Source organism: Accipiter gentilis, chromosome 10, assembly GCF_929443795.1.
Source record: "Accipiter gentilis chromosome 10, bAccGen1.1, whole genome shotgun sequence".
NCBI lineage: Eukaryota > Metazoa > Chordata > Aves > Accipitriformes > Accipitridae > Astur > Astur gentilis.
The window spans coordinates 36,027,452-36,043,488 of NC_064889.1; the positions used below are offsets into that span (position 1 = coordinate 36,027,452).

At 42.0% G+C, this 16,037-nt stretch overlaps 1 protein-coding gene across 2 annotated transcripts in view; it reads left to right on the forward strand.

Moving 5' to 3' along the window:
- The window catches only part of RAB11FIP4 (RAB11 family interacting protein 4), a 127,928-nt gene that overhangs the window by 46,633 nt on the left and 65,258 nt on the right, over positions 1-16,037 (forward strand). For both annotated transcript variants that reach the window (XM_049811782.1, XM_049811783.1), the window contains exon 3: positions 8,183-8,271. In XM_049811782.1, coding sequence (XP_049667739.1) covers positions 8,183-8,271 — 89 coding nt within the window. The remainder of the gene's footprint in view (positions 1-8,182; positions 8,272-16,037) is intronic.

Here is a 16,037-nt window from a genome sequence, read left to right on the forward strand (position 1 = left end):
TCCCAGGGGTAGCAGCAGGCTTGTTATCAAACAAAAGCAATTTGTCTTGGCCGCAACGGATTACACATATGATTCTTTGACATCTCAGCCTACTGCAGTTGCTTGGGGCAATCAGATTAATAGAGCAAAATGAGATCCTACTATAAATACAGTGGTTTTTTTCAGTAATGGAGTATGAAGCTGTGTTACTCTTAGCACTGGAAGCCAAATGTTTAAATTCAAGCTTTACTATCCTAATGCCTTGCCATATTTTTTAGTTATGAGACTTCAAAATAATTTGTCTCATAGATGCTTGCCTTTATAGTATGCTGAAGAAATTTTTTGCTGCACAGAGGTGATAATAGTGTCAAGGCTTTTTTTGGTAGTTCAGTGCCTTGAATTTGTTTAAAGCATGAGGTTTGAAGCATCTAGAACACCAGATTCAAATCTCAGTGGTAAAGAATTGACCTCTGATGATGTTGATTTGAGCATTTCAGATCCAGGTATGGATCTTAGTGAAAAACTAAATGTTGGAACCTGAAAAAATCCCAAACATCAGAGTGTTCCATGTCTGCTCTGTAACTGGTTGGTAGCAGCTCTCGCTGTAAGGAGAAACTCCAAACCCTGGATCTGACATATGCAGCTTGGCCTCTCTCCTCCATAAACCAGGGCATTGATCACTCTTGCATGGTACAAACGAAAAGTGTTGTTTTCCTTTACAAGTGATCATCAAGCCTTGTCTCCTCCTTAGTGCTTCTGAGCTGGATAAACCTCATGACATATGAGTCATGTACCTCCACAGCAGCTGCTGGGACTATCAGGTAGAAAAGACAATTAATCTTCTTCAGCTGCTGAGTAGCTGGAACTAGGGGGGAAGGATATGCTGAGGAGTCTCACTAACAGCAGGGACCTTTGGAAGTGATGGAGAGGACTTTTTCAAGTGGAGGTGTCTATGCCAGAGGGGTGAAGTGTTTAGGAGAAACTCATTCCCACTGTGTCTCTGGGGTAGAATACTGAACAGGCAGGGTGCTTTCTATTTACAGAAAGCTTTGCTTCTTTTTCTGGTCCTTTGTGGATTAAAGGACATTGCCTCAGCATCCGTGCAGAGCCCTTGCTGTCTAGGCTGCTTTCCCCATGCAATTAGGCTCTGCCAGAGACAGGGACAGGCTTGCCGTCAAATTTAAAGCTTTGCAGCAATTTTCATTGAAACGCCAGAATATGAAAGTTTTACTCCTGCTGAAGCTGCCCTTTATATCTGCTCACTGCATGGCTTTATTTCTAATAACTGCATCTGTCTGGAGAGCAATTGCCATGAAATAACACCAGTACCCTCTTACCTAGCAGCTGTGTCAAAGCCAGTATAGCCTGAGAAGTGGCAGTGCTTGGAGACTTTGAGAGCAGCCAGAACGTCACTCAGAGGCTGAATTCCCATTGATTTCAGCAGGGTCAGCGTGGGATGCATTACTGTTTGCTCAGTGGAGTCAATGACTGGTTTTGCTGGACTGAATTTATTGTACTGATACAGTGAATATTTTCTGCCACTTGTAATACTTAAAGGCTTGAGTGGAACTGTTATTTCCAACGTGTGGTAGGTTCCACAGTCAGACGTGTTTGCCGGACCAGGCTCTTGAAATGTTTAGCAGGCTCTAATTAAGTCTGACCTGTTCCTTCTATTTTAAGATTTCTGTTGTCTTTCCAATAGTCTCTCTGCTTTGATATGCCGCTTAAAGAAACCCAAACCCTGACAAATAAAGGGTGAGCTCCCCCTACTGACCTTGGTGTTGCAGCTCACAGAGGTGAGCAGGTACAGCACGAATACAAATTAATACAGAATTAAAAGATAAAGGCAAATGTATTCTGACTTTATAGCTTATTTTAACCATGAAAACAACACTGACCACTGTGTACTAATTGGAGGGTAATGGCTTTCATAATGGGAGAGACTGAGCCACATTAGCACAGGGCATTTCTGCAATAACGAGTCTTTGTGCTTTAGCAGAATCACTTTTTTTCAGATGAAATCGTACAGCCTGTTTTTCTCCTGGAGCAAGAGATTCTTTTCCTCACCTTGTAGAAGTTTTAAGGACGTTTAAATTATGCTCAGTTTACAATATTTGAAAATTGAGAGTTGTAGGAGCTCCTTCATATTCATTAATGGCGTGGGAGAAGCACAGTTGTGAATATATATGCTTCCCCACCTGCAGCAATAGCAACCTTTGAATCTTCAACATAGTAACACAGACCATTATGTGCCTTAAAAAATCCATCTCTGTGCTTCCCTGGTTCCTTAGGCATCTAATTACTGCAGTTGTCTGGAAAGCTTCTAAAAGCCGTCTTTATGTGAGCAGATAAAAGTTTAAAAGTATATATGTTTCTCCATGAGTTCCTAGCAATTTTGATGAAAATTCCAAGAATACAGATTTGCCCAAAGCTTTAAAGAAACATTCAAAAAGGGAAGTTGGTTGTTCTGGCAGCTCAGACTGTGACAGGTTATCTGGACTGTAAAAGAATATGAAAATAATATACTATGAAATTTGATTTTTTGGGGTTTTTTTTTTTCAAAACAAAGTTTTCCAAAGCAGAATATTTCTGGCCTTCTGTTTCACTGGAGAGGTTTTTTTAAATTTGCTTTTATTGTTTCATTCAGATGCTCCAAACAAGCATATTTCTCACAAAACCAGTGCTGGGTTTTGATGATCTCTTTTAACTAAGTTCAAAATTTAATTTGCAGTCCCATAGCTGAGAATAGTATTGTACCAGCTTTGTCCTGAAGATCCAGTATGGAATAAGAGATGGATATATTGCAATCATGTAAAATGAGTGTATCTTTATTTGCCAGACACCAGTATTGTAATATATACCAATACCTAAGACCAGGGTAGCTGCACTAACTCAGGAATTTCAGTAAAGCACTGCAGAAAGCCTCAAAGTCTTGAGGAACCAATTTAGGCTCATAGCTATAGATCTCAGACTTCACAGTATGCCATAACTGGAGATGATTTGATGAATCTATCCATTCTTTTAAGAATAACTTATTGACAGGATTGGTACTTGGGATGGCTCCAAGGAGAAGGACTGTCGCATAAATGTGAAGAGCTGAGCTCTCCTCTTGTAAATTACGCTATAGCTGTTTAATGAACTGAAGTTGGTTACTCTTAAAAGTACTTCAGAGTTTTCTAAGACTCAACTAAATTTTACTAAATACAGTCTGAAACCATAAATGAAGCTAATAACAACATTAAAGATCCAAGGGTAGATAAGTAAAAAGCTATTGCTCTTAGGAAAAATGCCAGGAACCAACTGCATTCAATTAGGTAACCAGATTTGATTTCCTATAGTATTAAAATTGCTTAATTGCCTGTGGAAATTGCCTGATGCAGTATGGGTTAAAACGCCTTCTTGGAGCATTTGCAGGAAATCGCTTTGCTACAATTATGTTTATTTGTGGCCAGAATGTCTGTTTGCAAATTGACTGTTTGTTAGGGTGTGAAAATCAAGTCTTTTTAAATGAAACTGAAGGTAAATTTGTAAAATTATTTCATAAGAGAAGTCTTGTCTAGCATCCTGAGTAAACTGAAAAAGTTAAAGGCTCATGTCTTCCCCTTCAGTGACTTGTAAAACACTTTCATCATCTTTGCTTAGGACTAAAGATGATCCTGTCCTGCCTCTGGACAGTCAGCACTGTGTTTTGAGAGTTTACGAGTCTTAGGCAGGTATTTTCAAGAAAGGAAAAATCTTAGCTGGCTATTTTCACAAAAAGAAAGCATAAATGACCTAGTGGTTTTGGTGCTACTTAGCATTCTTGTTCTGCAGCAGACTTCTTCTGACCAGGGGCAGGTCACTTCCCATTTTACTTCACTTTGCCCTGCAAAGTGCAAATAATACCAAGCTCATATCCTACTCCTTAACCCAGTTCTGGCCAAATGAACTGTGTTTGCTTATGCATTTTTAATATTAGGATAAATAGTTAACTCACATAATTTTGACAGACCAGACTGGAGAGTGACTTAGTGCTTTGCTAAACAAGAACTTGTACAGGTCTATGTGTCAAACAGTCTTCTGAGTGGCACAGAGAAGCTGCCTCTGTGCTGGCTCATCAGGTGTCTTTAGCCAGTGAAGAAAATTCAGCAGCTTCTGACCACTGTCACTTTGTGATCTGATAGTTAAGTTCTTTCTCCAGATAGAAGATTGTTCCTGATCTGTGTCACTCTGCACGGTGATTTATATAATGCACAGCCCTTTAGCAGTGTTGCTCCATAAAGGCGCATCCTTTTGCGGGGCTGCAGCAGTAAATACACAAGGACTTGAGACTATCCCTGGGTTAGCTCTTTGCCTCTATCTGCTGCCTCAGTATGATTGCAGTGCAGCTAAGTCTCCTTGCCAAGCATTGCCCAAAAATGTAGATGAGGAAATTTTCCCAACCGTAGCAAGGGAGAGAGAACATAGAGCACATTAATATCTTATGATACAAGTAGACATCCAAATGAAATATCTCTAATCAGCCATGTAAGTGGCTTTCAGTTTTACTATTTCCTGGAAAATGAAGTTATAGCAATAATGGGACATCTTAAGTGCAGGAGGTCCTTGAAGTAGCCAGGAAGTATTCCTTCACTTATTTGCAGTGGGTTATTTATGGACAGATTCTAGCCTTGGGTGCATACTGCTGCACAGCTTGAAATATCCATTATGGCAGTTCTGTAAGCCTAGGCAAGCATGTTTTTCTCAAGAGTGGTACTGGTAGCAGAGAGCACCATGTGTGCCAGACTAGACTGCTCCCTGTACAAATTGTTGTCCAGTACCTTAATATTTCCGTATTGAGATTTGCCAGAGTAAACCTTGATTTTTTGTTATTTTCTATCTGGACTGTGACACACTAATTTAGCTCACCAGTTGCAAGCCAAAATATATTCTGGTAATAAGAAGACATATGCACATCATTTGAGACACTTCAGTGTTCCCTCTTTGTATTATGCTCCTTGTGTAAACCTTTTGGAATACTTGGAAAATTCAAATTATCATTTAGACGAGGGGAGTGAAAGGTGAGATATATTAGCAACTGTTGTAGAAAAACACCAAGTAAGAAAGCTGATGCATTTCCCTACAGTGTGCCAAAACCCACCTTCCTGGTGATAAGGGGTGGCCCAAAGAGAAGATCAGCATCAAGGTCCTCCACAGTTAAGAGATTCTTATTTGTGTCTTTACAGGGAAAAAGAACAACAGGGAATTTATTCTTTAAACACAGCCCTTAACAGGAATAAAACCAGTGGCACAATTCTAAGATTCTTGAAGCCAGTGGCCATTTTTCCTGATCTGATCAATGTTGGAACAGGTTCAGATGTCTGCAAGGTAGCAATGATGTGTTTTAGTAATCTCAGAGGAAAATGGCCTCTCAGCATTTCCTTCTCCTCTTCCATTTTTTATTGAGTATAATAACATGCAGATCTTCCCTGCAGGATGAAGAGATCCAAGCTGTCATGCCAGCCTGCATGCTAAGCAAACCTCTCCCGCAGGGGACACTGGTTGCTACACAATCAAACATCTTCCCACCAAAAACTCACCTTTGCAGAAGGAGATCGTCTCAGATAGGCCTGCATCCTGAGTGTGTCAGGGCAAATGGAAACTTGGCCTGTGACTTCAGTAAGAGCAAGATCTGGCTTCGTTTGCCATTTTAAGCTATGCAGCTAGGTAAACAAATTGGATTAAATGCCTGGTTGATGTTCTGGAAATGGGCCAAATGCTTGATCAGCTTCTGTGGTTCTGGATCTGGACATAAAAGCCTGTGCCAGGTGGCTCTCATGAAGAAATGGTGAGGTCTGCCTCAAGTAGGTTAGGTACAAAGGAGGTGATGCTTTTCTCCCCAGTGTTTTTACTGAATAAATTATAGGCTTGAGTTTAAATGGCCAAGGGCTCTCATGAAGGGGTCCCCCTTAATGGACACGGAAAATGAAAGAATGTGATCAGGAATAATCTTAGGTAGGAACTGAACAGCAAAGAGGGGACACAGAAGACCTTGCAGCTAAACTCTAGGTTTGAGACCCTGGAGAACTGGGACCTATTTATCTAACAGACCAGTCTGGCTGGCATTTTGAAAGGAGGCAAGGCAGAAAGGTTTCTGATTCTCCTTGTTCTGGGCAGTTAAATCCTTCTTTGAAGACCCACAGCCTTTGTGACTTTTCCCCACCAAAGAAAAAAGTTGGGGGAGGTGATAACTTCTCACCTAACAGGCTTAAATGAAGATTGACTGCTTAGAGATCTTTAGCTAGAAGCAGTGTTGTTAGTACAACTGAATTAAGAAAATAAGGCTTGAAATTATGGCTGAAGATACTGTTGTTGGGAATTTTTAGAACTGTGTAAACACATCTCCTTCATTACACTAATTTACATCCATTACTGTGCAGCACTTGGGATTTGTTTTCTTTTTTGTTGGAGATAATTCACTTTAATGAGTAGGTGCTCCATATCATGCAGAGACCTTTTAGCAAAGTAAGCAGTTCATACATGTAAAGACTCTCACAGTGGGTGCTGGCACAGGGCAGTTTGATGAGTAATAATCTTTGGTTATTAATGTCAACAGGTACAAACAGTAAATTGAATTCTCCTCTGTAAGAGGACTAGAGAATCACCTCAGTCAAGCACAGGCTGATACACTTAATGATAAAACCAAGAGAAAGAAAAGGATCATGGCTGGGTGGGAAACGTGAGAGTCACGGGCAGGGCAAGTTATGTAGAAAGATGCCCTCTCTAGGCAAACAAGTTTAACACCTTGCTTCTATCGGCCAGTGAATTATTTTTTTTGGATTGTTATTCGCAGGTGAGCTCCCCTTTGGGAAGTGACCCTAACACACCATTCTCACCCACTAACTTCTCCAGCAGAGTGAAAAATGCACAGAAGTATGCAATTAATAGCTTATTCTCTGTTCTGTGCCACTTGAGAATCTCACTTTGCTGCAGAAGCTGGAAAAGGGGAGAAAGTCCTGTTGCCTGTTGTCCATGTGACGCTCCTGAGATCTTAATTGTTGCTTCATTCACCATGTGCTGCCTCTGACATATGCCTGTGTGGGGGAGACAGAGATAACATACCGATCTCCCATATTAGGCTTCCTCCTTCTGGTCACCTTTTCTGTTCTTTTAAGTACTCCTTTCCTTTTGAAGGGATTCCCCTCCATAGCCACAAGGTATCTTCACCCCTATGGATGTTATTCCTTTATTTTAAAAACAAGAGAAAAGATTAGCTAAAAGTATAAACCTGTGCAGTTCACACTTCCCTACATTACTCTGTTTCCTCTGACTCACTGCCTCGTGAGTGGGTATCAGTGTGTAAAGTCACAGCCAAACGTATTGCGTTAGGAATGGGATGGAAGAGAGGAATACTGCAGGATAATTGCAGCTTCCAAGTAGGATAGTGTGCAACACATGCTGACCAGGTTTCACACAGTTTAGGCCCAAGGCTGTAAGCTGGTTATTCTAAAATAACCTGGCCTGGTATTACTGCCTTCTGCAGTTCTGCAGCTCAACATGCCAAGTGTGGTCATTGGTAATTAATGGGGAATGAGGCATTTGGTGATTTCAGTGTTTCTATGTTTGTCTCAGGTTTTCAGATGAGAGAAGGACTGAGGGAAACACAGACATTGATTTTTCCAGCTGTTAATGTGGTTGTTAACAAAAGCAAACTCTGGTTGCAGTGCATAGATACTTGCTTGCCAAACACTGTACACTCTGTGACAGAGCTCTTTTTGAAGGGGTATTTGTGACATTAAGTGTTGCCCCTTTGTCACTTAGACCAGAGAAAATCAGAAGCAGCTCCACTGACACTGATGTGAAATAGAGACTGGCTCACGCCAAGCCTGCAAATCCAGGGTTTGACTTCAGAGTTTGGGGTTGGTCAGGTGCAGGTTTCTATCCCACAGGATAGGTTACCAAGCCAAGCAATGTTCAGCTTTCAGTTTCATTGCAGTGTAGTGTATCCATGCTAAGAGTCAACATTAGTGTAATTGCACTTATTTAAGTGCCACATGCTGAATATATGCTATGCAGAGCTCTGAGGGCAGAGCTTTGTTACACTATTTAAACATTTTCCAGAGTTAGCTTTCAAGGTTTTGTGCATACAGATTAGGTACAAACCTGTATTTCTTCCTCCATTGTCCATGCAATCTCTGAGAAGATAAACTCAGCCTGACCATTTGCTCTTGTTTCTCTTTGTCAGGCTGTGAAGAGTTACTAAAGGATGTCCTGTCTCCTGAAAACTCTGGGCCTCGACATTACAAGCCACAGTATGTTGATTACTATTACCAGGTAAGAGAAGCACTAATTCTGTCTCATGTTAGCGGGCTCAGGAAGCCTCTGGAGTGATGTGTGGTTGAGTCATTGTAAATGCTGTTGTTTTATTCGGCCTGTTGACTCTTCCTTTCTAGATTCATGACTGTTAGCAAGTCTTCCATACTGGTTTAAGCTGCATTTAACATAGGCTAGCTGTCAGCTGGTATGAGAGTATTTAGGATTTGGATAGTGCTGCTCATACAAGCCTCATTATTCACTTGGCTGTGAAGGGAGACATCGTACACAAGCTCACTGGCAGGACACAAGTAGAAAACACTGATTTGTATCTAATTAAATCAGTCAAACTTGGTAGGTGAACAAGTCCTCAGAGACCTTCTGCAGATAACAAACAGGGACTCAACAGCTGTTAGGAAGCAGAAACAATACACCTTTGGTAACCTTGATAGTATTTTGGCTGTTGGGTATTTTCAAACCATTAAAGGTCTTCATCTGTATACTTAATTTGATAGTGTCTGCGCAGTCTAACAAGCAGGACAATGTTAAGTTTTCCTTTAAGCACCTATTTCTCTCCTTCACTTTACTTTGGTTTTAATCATCTCCACCCCTGTAAATTCTTAAGATTAAAGGTACAGTTAGCATTATACATTAGGTAAGGTTTGCATGTCAAGGGTGTTATGAGACTGCAAGTGATCCTGAAATCAGTGGGGAAATCATCCCAGATGATTAAGTGTGAGAACAATACTCATGTATTGAGGAAAGACATGATAAGCATGCTAGTGTTATGACACTTTGTGGTGTTATACAAAACAGCTTCTACTATTCATTCAGAAAGTATAAAGACATTTCCTTCACCTCAGTGCGGAAGATGTCTGTCACAAGATGGAAGGAGCCCTCCATGACTGCAAACAAGAGGGCAGAATTTGGTCATAAACTTTCTTAATAAGGAAGAGTTGTCTGGGCTTATTGGCTCTTTTTGCTTGATGAAAATGATAGGCTGGTTTTAGTACCTGGGCTGTAGCAGGCTGACACCACCATCACTCTGCTTGTTTCTAAAACCCTATTTCTTTGTAACTGATGACATAGATACCCACCATGCTGTTGCTTGGATACCTTAATAGGTATCATAAACCAAACTCCCTGTTTTGCAGTAGATGATAGAGGCTATAAAATGGAAAGCAGGCTCTCTGCAAACACTAGATGTTCCGCTATTGCTATGCAGACATTGCAGGCTGGTTCTGACGCTCTGAAGGCAGGTGGCATGGTCGTTGGGTCTTTATTCCTCAGGGATTTCACATCTGCTGTCACCCAAAGATGTGCTGTGGAGAGTGCTTGAAGACGAACTGTGAGATGGCTGCAAACTGTGCCACCTATCCTGCAGGAGAGCCTGAAGGTGGGAGTTGCAGTTGCTAATCCTGATAGCCGCTGAGATAGCGGCTGATGAGTTTCCCGTATGAGTTCTAGATTTGTGCCTCTAGGAGAGGAAGGGGGCAGAGGGTGACCCACCCTTCCTGTTCAGAAAGAGTTGATCTGGCAGTGCTATGGTGGAAGCCTTGCTGATCACTCCTGGGTAGAACTTCTGATGTCCACTTGCCACCCTGTAATGGTCCCTGCAGTCAGCAGCACCATTGCAGCAGAGTCCAGGAGCTGTGTTCGCCCACTTTAATTGGGCCACTGCAGTGTTCGTGCAGCCTCTGAGCAGAACCAGGTTCTTCCCCACCTGCCCACAGGGCAGATGAGAGGGCAGGAAACAGTGCGCGTTGTTGTACACCCCATGCTTATGCCACAGCTCCTCTGCACAGCTGCCCTCCAGAGGGGATCGTTTCATCTCCAGGTCTTTCAGGTGCAGTTTAGAAACTGTTCGCTAGATGTCAGTTAAAGACCGGGAAAGGCTGTGAACAGGCTCTGCACTTGCTTTAAGGATCTTCTGCTATGGCAGAAAGTTGTTTTCAATCTGATGAAACAGAGAAGGACTAAGGTCCAGGTGGGTTTGAGGTTATCACTATTCATGAGATTTGTTCCTCATTCCCAAGGAAGCACATACTAAAAACATATGAGCTCTCCCAGACCTTACTGAGTGTGAATTCCTGCCGATGTCGTCAAGTTTATGGGCAGCTCCCAATGGCACAAATGGTAGTTGCCTGTCTAATCTGATTTTCATCCCAGTATATGCTTTGCATGTCTGTCCAATTCTCAGGTGCAGTCAAATTCTCAGGCAGCAGAAGGATATATCTGCTGTGATGGCACAAATAGATATTTTAAAAGGGAATGCATCTTTTTTATTCCACCCGGGGGGTTGTACTTACACAAAAGTAGGTACTGAGCTGGTTCATTGTTATGCTGCCTCTGTATTCACAATGTGATTTGAGAGGAAGAGGAGATTTATCCTTGTCACATGTTATTTCCCCTGTCCCCTGCTTTCACTTTTGCTTCCCCTCCCAAGTGCCCACTACCTGTATTGTAGCTTTCCGAAGCCCAAAGGCAGAAACCTGAAGAGGCGAAGGTAATGCCAAGAAGTGGGACGAAGTGGCAGGAGCCATAGTAAGGTGCTGAACTGATCCAGCTGTTTATGTGTGTTGAGTCAAATGGAGAAGAAGAAACTACCGAGCTTCCAGCCTTTAATTGCAACCAACTGGATGCAATTAATTTAAATTTATACATAAAATCCCCTGATATCAGGAGCTTGGGGCATTTTCTAAATGGTCTGCTTTTACTTTTTTTTTCCTCTTCTGTGTAAACAAGAACAAAAGCTGATAAGCTTTTAACATCTGAAAACTGTCCAAAAAGGAGAAAAATATGCTATTGTATATGCAATTTAAAATGCAAAAACCATTCCATGGAAGGTTTCTAATGGTCTATAATGAGAGGCTGTATCAGTGGTATTTCAGGTGAATGGAGAGCTCTTTCGCTGAGCTCAAGTCTGTTAAGGTGTGATACGCAGAAAGCAAAGAGCAGCACTTGGTTACTACAGGACTCTCAGATCAGTGGGAAATATCCCACTGACTGCCATCAGCATTGATTCAAGCTGCAAAGAGTATGTTTTCTCTTTGGCCCAGAGAAAGCTCATCTGAAGAAACTTAGGAGGATGGGATTGCAAATAGGAATTAGCAGTTGTAGAACCCCTCAGCTCCAGGACCTACAAATAAATCTGCCCCCTTTGTCTATGAATTCAGAGTCTGTTGATTTGGTTAAGGTCTGTGTTGTGCTTCTTTTGAGCCACTGCTTCAGTCAAGTGCTGTTTATTAGTAAAATTTCTGTCTCCTACAGCCTTTAGAGCGATAATAGAAATGCTCTGAATTTGCCAGAAGCCAATTTATCGATCCTGAATTCCTTTCACAGTGTTTGCTGCTATGGCCTCATCTCTTGTTTTGGCTCCAGTTTGAAGGGAGACAAAAGTTTCCCTAGTCCAGTGTGCAGGATTTACTTTGTGGCAAGCGTCTGGTAGCACTTCAGAGCCCTTGGATAGCCTTTTGGAGATGGTAACTGACAGAAAGTCCACAGCTGAAGTATGTGTGTGAAAACCCAGACCCAGATTCAGCCAGCTCAAACAAAGCAAAGTGCTTGTGTCTAGTATTTCCAAATGGCTGGCTCTGGGCCTTGCTGGGCACCTAGCCAGCTGGGAGCACTAGCCACGGGACTCAGGGGGAATTAGACTGGCTGCATATGCAGCTCCCTGGCCAAGATTTGCATTGCAGGCCCTGAGAAGCAGTGACCTGGGTCTAGATGCTCTTCTGTCTGAACATCTAAGTTTAGGGAAAAGGGAATCGGCAACAAGAGCTGGATTTTTCAGCTCTTCACCTGGTGTATTTTGGCTGTTCAGATTTGATGGGAGCCTGAATCTAGATTACCCAAATAGATGACAGAAAAGAAGGTTGAATGACATCTTAGAGCCTCTCACCACCAGGTAGCAGGGTACCTATTTGAGTAGCTGCTTGTGAAGGGACAAACTATGTATTTTTAGATGTGAGTAATTGCCTTTTCATCCAAAATCAATACCCAAATGTCATACATACAAACCCAGTGGAAGAACGTGTTGTAAGATACAATAATAGCAGGGTCCTTGTTTTAAACAAGGCTGTTTGTTTCTTATTAATTATTGCTGCATTGAGTTGCTGCTTTCCACTTTTTTGCTGCTCTCACATATAAATAAGAGAGTGAATCTGCCTCTTAACAAGGTACAGGATTGCTGCATGTCAAAGAATGAGCTGCCTTTTCAGTTCTGTGTGTGTTCGCTTGCCTGCCAAGTGATTAATTACACTGTATGAACAGCAGAAAAATTGTTGAAACATGACAAATAAATTGTGTTTGCCTCTGGGATGGAGCTGGGACTACTAACTGATCTGCTACTTTGAAAATATTTTCAGTAGCAATTAGGAGTCCCCCACTGGCTTCTGAAAAAAGTTTTTTCCCCACTAGCTGTTTGAGGATGTCTGCTAACACCTATGTCAGAACAGAGGGGGCCTTTCTGCACTGGATAAAGACTGTGATCCAAATGGGTTTTTCATTAGGCTGTGGAAGAATGTAGCAGTCTGAGACTCAGACACAGCTGGACTGAGGAAAGGTGAAGGGCCATTTGTATAGGTCTTCTTTGTCAGCCTGGAATTGCAGTTGTTATCTCCAATTGTGCTGTCTTTTGCTATTTATTGAAAAGCAAAGTCCAGGATAGCACTGAATATTTTATTGAACTCAAACTTGCAGTTCTCTTCTTTTTGTTGTTCCCATCTTAAAGAAACCTCTCCTTTTTTTTCCACTGAGGACATTCCTTTCACCAGGCATGCCAGCAGTTGCAGCAATGCTAGTTTGCTAGTGAACAAATACCTCTGAGTCACTTCAGTAGAGAGGAGCAAGCAAAGAGATCAAATCTAACCTGAGCCCAAGAAACATCTGCCCTATCACTTCTTGTTTCCCAGAAGCTGTTCTGCCCAGTTTGGGGTGATGTTCACCATGAAGGCAATGACAGTCAAGGAATAGTACTAACCTCACACCACAACTTAATGCAGATCTTTACTACAGATAACACCACACATCCTTCAGAGCTTGACTGTTGATGTATTTTTATCTTTGGTGCAGACTTGGCAGCACTGAGCTCCTAACAAAATGTCTTCCCACATAGTTTGTTCTGGGTCTCTGCACTCTTGCTGTACTGAGCTCACTCTTCCTTCTGGAAGCTGAAGCAAAGTTTGAATGAAGGATGTCAGATCTAGTGGGGAAACTTTGGAGACTCTGTAACCAGAATTTTTTATATTTTTCGTCTCATATGCACTGTGTTTTGAAGCAACGACTCGACCTTGACCATTGAGCCGCTAGTGTTCTTGAGCAAATGATTGACCTCATTTGTCAGAAGGGTTTTCTTGATACTATTTTTCCTAATATTAAACCCAGGTGTTGCCTAACTGTTAATGTGAAATACAACTTTCCTCCTGCCTTCTGTGGTAGCATTAACACAGACACTCCTATCTTAGCAGAGGCAAAGCAGCTAAGAACTTATTAAGTTGGAAATACCTTTGCAACCGCTAGCAAAGAGAAAAAAACAGCCTGTGTGGTAAGAAGAAGCAATACTAAACAGAGCAAATTGAAGCTTTTTTTTTCTGTTTCTTATCAGCCTCCAGTTTTCTCTACCACCCACACTCTCTCAGTCATTCCTGGCGCCCATTGTGTTTTCAGCCCTGCAGATGCTTGGTGTCTGCTTTGCATGTGAAGACTTCCCTCCCTGTGCTTGAGACTCTTGGGGTGTTTATGCTATGCAGCGATCAGCACAGTGCATGTTTGCAAATTGCTTCCCTTACCAAGCTGCTGGTGGGCTCTTCTGTCCTGCTGTGGGACCTGCTCTGTGATTATCAGCAGCTCATCCTAACACCTTTCCTCAAGAAGCTGGGAGAGAGCCTGCATCTTCACTCCTGCAATAGTCAAAACCTGGGACATGCATGTCCCCCAGTACTTCAACTGGGGAATGTTCTGGCTTGAGCCTCTCTCTTGGGTATGCCAAGGGAAGCAGAAGGTTCCTTGGTTTCCCTGGTCTAATCTAGAAGTCTGTTTTGTATTTGGTGCTCCTAAATCTGCCAGATTCTCCTTCCCCTTAGCTTCTGCTTCATCCTCTGGGTATTAAGTACACTGAACATCTCCAGGGATGGCATTTTGGGAGGTCCAGCCTAAGGATTGATCCCAGCCCCTGCTGAAATCGGTAAAAAAACTTCTTAGAGCTTGGCAGGAATTAGGTCAACACCTTGGGTTGTTCCTGAGGTGGTTGTTGCCTGAATCCCTCACTGGATGGCGCAGGGAGGGGAGGGAAGAAAAGCTTGATAAATCACAGCCATGCAGTTATAGAGAGAAAAAAGTCCATGTTCCTAGGTAGGACTAGGCAGGATTGTACAAAGGCAACACACTGTCTGCACATATTTGAAGTTTATTGTAACCTCTAAGGGCAACACTCTCAGCAATTCATTTTTTTCTATTTTTTTCCAAGCATCAGAAAGCAACATTAACTACAACTGCTGAGAAACCTCCAGTGAACAATTACCAAGAGCAATGAAGAGCACAGCGTGCCCCCATTTGGGACTAATTTACATGGAAATTGCCTGCTTTCACCTGGCAATATTCTGAATTATATTTTTTATGTTTGTGCATACATGCAAAAATAAGTGTCCTTGGTACAAAACACCTGCATAAAAATAATCTACCTCTCTGTCTGCCCAAGCTGATTACAAAATGCTGCCCTGAAGGACTGCTGTACAGAGAGTGAGCAGTTTTGCACTCAAGGCAAGGTAGGCATCTTCCAACAAAATAAATGCTGACTCCTCCGAAAATAGCCATAAAAGAGATTGAGGATTATTTTCTTTTACAAAAACAGGTGGAATTTTTGATTTGGTGGAACACCACACGCTGACATTTTTAAAGGCAAAATTACTTTTTCCCTGACTTGTTTTTGTACGGTTGTTGTATAAAACACACATAAAATAATACAAAAGAAGTGAAACACTCTGGCCCAGACAAAAAATATTTCTTCCCTTTCTCAAAATGTGTTTTAGATTTTCTTTTGAGAAAAATCCGAGGTTTTGACCTTCTCATCCTGAGCTGGGCCAAGAAGATACTTTGAAATCTAAGAGGTCCCAGTCTGGGAGAAATGTTTTCCCATTCAGTTCTTGCCACAACACTCTAAATGCAATCCCACTGTCTGAGGCCAGCAGAAGACTGCCCAGGGCTGGAGGGGTGACCTGATAGAGATGTTGCTTGAGTTTCCATAGCCCTCAGAATGGAGTATCTCAGTGCAGTAGTGTTTATTCACATAATGCCATCTTTCTGGGGTTAGGAAGCTGGGCTGCATTTGTGTATGTCTGGTTTTGCACAAATTCTGCCAGTTAGCTGGTTTAAATTTTAAGCACCTGCTCTTGCAGGTGAACTACTGGCCTCCCGTAATAGAAGCTTACATCCATGAGGGACCAAATGTTATTCACTTCCCACAGGGATTTGTCAGAGTCAAAATTTGCGATTTGTTAGGGCTATGTTTGGCTGGGTGGTTTGAAACAGGTGGAAGTGTGACTGCCTGGTTCAGCCATCCTTGCTGAGTGATTCAGCAACAGAGATGAAGTTCCAACTGTAGTGTCCTTCCAGGCATCTATAGGAAAGTCACCTTGTGCATTTATTGTCATTTATGACTCTTTTTTGAGTATTTATTTCTGTTCTGTGGCCCAAGTAGGGTTTTGTATAGCATTCAAAAGCTTTACCATTTGAAATTCTGCTACCTATCTCTTTGACAGAACTTCTGTTTAGTAGACATTTTCTGTCTC